The sequence below is a fragment of the Nicotiana tabacum genome, chromosome 12 (genome assembly GCF_000715075.1).
Source record: "Nicotiana tabacum cultivar K326 chromosome 12, ASM71507v2, whole genome shotgun sequence".
Classification (NCBI taxonomy): domain Eukaryota; kingdom Viridiplantae; phylum Streptophyta; class Magnoliopsida; order Solanales; family Solanaceae; genus Nicotiana; species Nicotiana tabacum.
Genome location: NC_134091.1, coordinates 20324033 through 20329222, shown reverse-complemented (window position 1 = coordinate 20329222; position 5190 = coordinate 20324033). Strand labels below are relative to the sequence as shown.

At 32.6% G+C, this 5190-nt stretch overlaps 1 protein-coding gene across 1 annotated transcript; it reads left to right on the top strand.

Annotated features, from left to right (window-relative positions):
* Positions 1 to 323: 323 nt before the first annotated feature.
* Positions 324 to 1292, top strand: LOC107818082 (probable WRKY transcription factor 7; the record flags this gene model as incomplete). The annotated part of the gene is given in 3 exon segments (NM_001326013.1): positions 324 to 543; positions 896 to 1021; positions 1130 to 1292. Coding segments are annotated over 3 exon segments (509 nt in total), but the record flags the coding sequence as incomplete, so codon positions are not given.
* Between the last annotated feature and the right edge of the window lie 3898 nt (positions 1293 to 5190).

The window sequence follows — 5190 nt, the reverse complement described above, 5'->3', positions numbered from 1 at the left end:
TGTTGCTGTAAACAAATTCAAAAAGTTCATTTCTTTACTTGACAAAAACAGAACTGGTCATGCCAGATTTCGTAAAGGCCCAATTTCTACTCCTCTTCCTCCTAAACCCCAGCAACAAAGATTAGATCAAAACTCTATCAAAAATCAGAACCTTCATATAGAAGAAACCGAAAAGCCACAAACAAATACTCCCAAAATTTACTGTCCAACACCAATTCAACGTTTACCTCCTTTACCACATAACCATCTTCAATTGGTAAAAAATGGGTCGATTGAGAGAAAAGAATCATCGACAACTATTAATTTTGCTTCTGCATCTCCGGCGAATTCGTTTATGTCATCTTTAACAGGAGAAACAGAGAGTTTGCAACAGTCTTTATCTTCTGGTTTTCAAATAACAAATCTTTCTACTGTTTCATCCGCCGGCCGGCCGCCGCTTTCTACCTCTTCATTTAAAAGGAAGTGCAGTTCTATGGACGATACTGCCCTTAAGTGTAACAGCGCTGGTGGTTCCTCTGGTCGTTGCCACTGCCCAAAGAAAAGGTACAAATTTTACTCATTTTTCTCTTTTACACTACTTTTTAGAATATTAATTAAAATGGATTTTTGACTATTTTAACTTTATTTATGTGTTAACATATCATCTATCTTCATTGAATATTTATTTTATTTATATATTATAAAAATAATTACTGCTAAGAATAAAATAAAAAAAAAGTTATTAATTTTATCTTGAATATCAAAAATGACAAATAATTTGAGATAACTATTTTATTTAGAATAACTCCAAGATATCATTTTTACCACTTGAAGCAATAAATATATACAGATCTTTGCACTTATTATTTTAGAATATGAATGGATTTTTAATTGTTTAATTGAAAATTTAATTCAGGAAATCAAGAGTGAAAAGAGTAGTGAGAGTCCCAGCTATAAGCATGAAAATGGCTGATATTCCACCTGATGATTATTCTTGGAGAAAATATGGCCAAAAGCCAATTAAAGGTTCTCCTCATCCTAGGTAAGTTTTTATGCCTTATTAATATTATTATTATTGTTATTTTGGTTCTTTGAGTTAATTTTGAGTTTAATATTTGAATCTAATGTTTTTCTATGTTAAAATTTTCAGGGGATATTATAAATGTAGTAGTGTAAGAGGATGTCCAGCACGTAAACATGTGGAAAGAGCATTAGATGATCCAACTATGTTAATTGTTACATATGAAGGAGATCACAATCATTCCCATTCAATTACAGAATCACCAGCTGCTCATGTCCTTGAATCTTCTTAATCTTGATCATCAAATCTCAACGGCTCAGATCTTCTTTGGATTCGTGAAGACTAAATCAGCACCGTCGAAGGCCCCAATTGGTCAACGCCTAGAGGAAAATGAAAAGGGAAGAGGCATCATTTGTTTATTTTTGTTTCTCTATGTAATTGTCGTTGAAAACTTTTGATTTTGCGTGGAAAATGAAAAGAAGATTGAGAGCAAATTGTGGATTTGGTGGGAATTGAATCAATGCAACATAGTGGGTACTTTTCCTTTTTCCAAATTTCTTACGTTATTTTCCTTTTTTTAATATTATACATATCTTGTTGGAAGATTATTTTTCTTAGTTTAATTTCTAATGGGTATCGATTTGACGTACAATTGTTTATACACGTTGAGTGGTTCTAACGAGGAAGTCCACTTATTCCAACTTCCACTAAAAAAACAATAAAGAAAGAGTTTTGCTTCTCACCGCAATAGTTAGTCAATGGGAAATAGGATTAAAGAATCAATCAAGTTGAGATTAGTTTAATCAAGAACGTATCGTAAGTGGGACGTTTGACAAACATTAAGCTATATTTTGAATATTTATTAATGGGTAATGGGTGGGTGTGACATCAGTTTGGACTTTTTAGGAGATAGTATTGTTTGCATTATTCAATGTATGGTCCAGCTAATTGTCGAGATTAATTATTTTAGCTAATCAATTATTTTCAAGAATAATAATTGAGGGGGAGATGTTGGTTTGGGATGTATCTTTGGAAATTTATTCTGTACTTGTAATTGACCCAAAGACAGATAGCCATTTAAGTGGAGGGCGTGGGACGCAACTTGCACAGCTTATATGTATATATACATGCAAAGTCAATAGGCGTACGGTGGGTTTAATGTTTCTTCCATCCCTATAATACTGCAATATATAACCAATAATAATAACACCTCAGTTCCAAATAAGATTTAGTTTTTTTTATATTTAAAGATGTGATCTAGTAATTGACTAAGTATTTTTCTTCTAAAACAACAAAAAATCGAGTGTAATCCTATACATCTGGATAAGATAGAATGTAAGCCGATTTTACTCCGATCTTTGTGAAGGTAGAGAGACAGTTTTCGATAGACACTTGTTTCAAAAAAAATTTAAAATAGACAGACAGGACAAGTAGTACTAACAGCCAGATAAGGCGACAAGTAGTACTAACAGCCAGATAAGGCGACAAGTAGTACTAACAGCCCGTAATAGAATAATCAAAGCGAACGAAACAATTAAGATAATAGAATAATTAAAGCAAAAGGAAATAATATAAGAAATCAACGGATGGAAAGCTACGAAAATACGAGATTAATATTTATATTGTGTAAAAATTGGCGGTCAAAGTCATTCAGATATTTAGATTAGTAAGAAGCAGCAAAAACAATCCGCAGATAATTGAAGCACACATAAGGTGAGCCGATAGAAAGTTATTTAAAAAAATGGATTGTTTTCTAGTGGTCTACTGTTTTATATGATTATAAAAATGCAAGGGGACCTTTGACAATTTTAAGTAATAATAATAACATTAGACAAGAAGATCGTTTCTAGATGCAGTAGATGGATCACATGTGGAGACATGAACCTGCCCTATACCCAAGTAGATAACTTCGTTTTTTGGTCGTTGTTTTTCTTGTCCGTCTTTGGTCAAATTATGAGAACCCTCCTTTGGATGGTACATTTGGTATCCTATGCAATATTCTTGGATCCTTGTGTCTTTTTTCAAGTACTTACTATTGTTCTGCCATCTTCTTCCTCCTTTTTTTTCTTAATACGTAGAAGTCACGTAGGTTTTGCGGTTTTGAAGTCAAAGCATTGAACTTAACTTTATACAAAGGCGGATCAAGAGTTCAAATATACACGGTGTGAGCCGAAAGCCCGAAACTATGGATTCAGATGAACCAATTGCTTCTATTGTAGATACGCCCCAAACTCTATATCGGTGTATTGGTAAAAAATGAAGAGAAAATAAAAAAGAACTTTAGACCCTGGTCGAATAACCTGACAATTGTGGTATTTGTGAAACTTTTTTTTGGAAATAAATATACATGTTCAATCGTACTGCAACTGGTTAAAATATACCATGGTGTAAAATTTAGTTAGAGTATATGGTTAAACCCTAATAAGAATAGGAGAAAGTGAAAGTTAATAGTAGTGAAAATGTGAGCCAGAATGTGAACAGTACGGTACGTTGGTTAGTCAAATTTGGGCGTTTGTGGTGTCCTCTTTCATTGTCGGGAGTCGGGACCAGCGATGGGTCAATATATTTATAGCCAAAATGAATTTCAATGTCTGGTCGTTTGCTGGACTGTAACTTTCCTTTTTGAGTTTTTGACAACTACTGGAACAGAGGCAGAAGATTTTTTGCGGTCTTTTGCTATTGCTCTAGTCAATTTATCAATCAAACTTTTCTACCTCAATTCAACACTTTGAACATCTGTCTATTAGTAGAGAGAATAATTCGAATTTCAGCGACTATGATGCCGTTGCTGCTCAATTGAGTTTTTCCTACTTCTTATTGATCATGTAACACGAACACTTTGAGGGTGCGTTTGGTACTATTTCTAATTTTCTCATGCCTAGTTGGATTAAATATTTTGGAAAATATTTTTCTCATAAACTTATTTTTTTCAATTGGAGGGAAATGTTTTTCCTATCAAGAGAAGAGAAAATATTTTCCAAAACACTCTTCTTCAACCTTCTCCACCCTATTCTCAGTTCCAACAAGCCCCAACACTCCAAACCCACCCACCACCCCAACCTCTACATCCCTACCACCCCCACCCTAAATAGAAATATTATTAAGAGTATTTTTTTTCATGTTGTAGATAGAGTACTTTTTTTTCCAACAAAAATAAGTACATTCTTTTCATGACGTAGAAAAAGTATTTTCTTTCATTTCAATAAAACGAGTACTTCTTTTCATGATGTAGAAAAAATATTTTCTTTCATTTTAACAAAATAAATACTTTTTTTCATGTTGTAGAAAGACTACTTTCTTTTTCAACCAAAAAAGAGTATTTTCTTTTTAGTTATGTAGCACAAAATTCAACGTTTTTGAGTGAAAAAGTAAAGCAGCACATTAGTCCCTTTGGGGTTATATGAATTTTTAAAAGAATAATTAAATTCTTGAAGAAAATAGAGTTCTGAAAACATTGGGTATTTTGTGTTTGGGGGGGGGGGGGGAGGGAAGGGAGCACAGGAAATGGAGATTTGGGAGAAGGGGATAAGAAAAGTAGCATAAAAAATTATTTTCCTAAAAAATATTTTTTACTCTCTGAACAAACACTAGAAAATATTTTCCAAAAAACTTTTTCCATTCACCAACCAAACAAGGAAGTACAGGAAAATATTTTCTAGGAAAAAAATATTTTCCTTCGTACCAAACACACCCTAAATATTTATCTATCTGAATAAACTAGCACATATAGCAGATTCATACAAATGAGCACAACTAGCTTATGCTTGAAGAATAAAAATTACTCCCTTTGTATTATCTTATCGGAAAATATATTTGGCCACACTAAGTGGGCGTTTGGATATAAGAATTATAAAATTCCGGAAAAAATGAAAAATAATTAAAGTAAAAATGGTATTTAAAAATTAGAGTTGTGTTTGGACAGGAATATAATTTTGGGTTATTTTTGAAGTTTTGTGAGTGATCTGAGTGAAAATTTTGAAAAAGAGTTTTTTGGAGTTTTTCAAATTTTCGAAAAATTCCAAAATCCATCTTCTAGTGAAAATTTAAAATTTTATGGCCAAACACTGATTTCGGAAAAAAGTAAAAAAATGTTTAAAAAGTAAAAAATTTCTTATGTCCAACCGAGCTCTAATAATGGCCCAAATATCCAGAATGGGGGCATTATGGTAACTTCGCACGGCTTTTGAGGG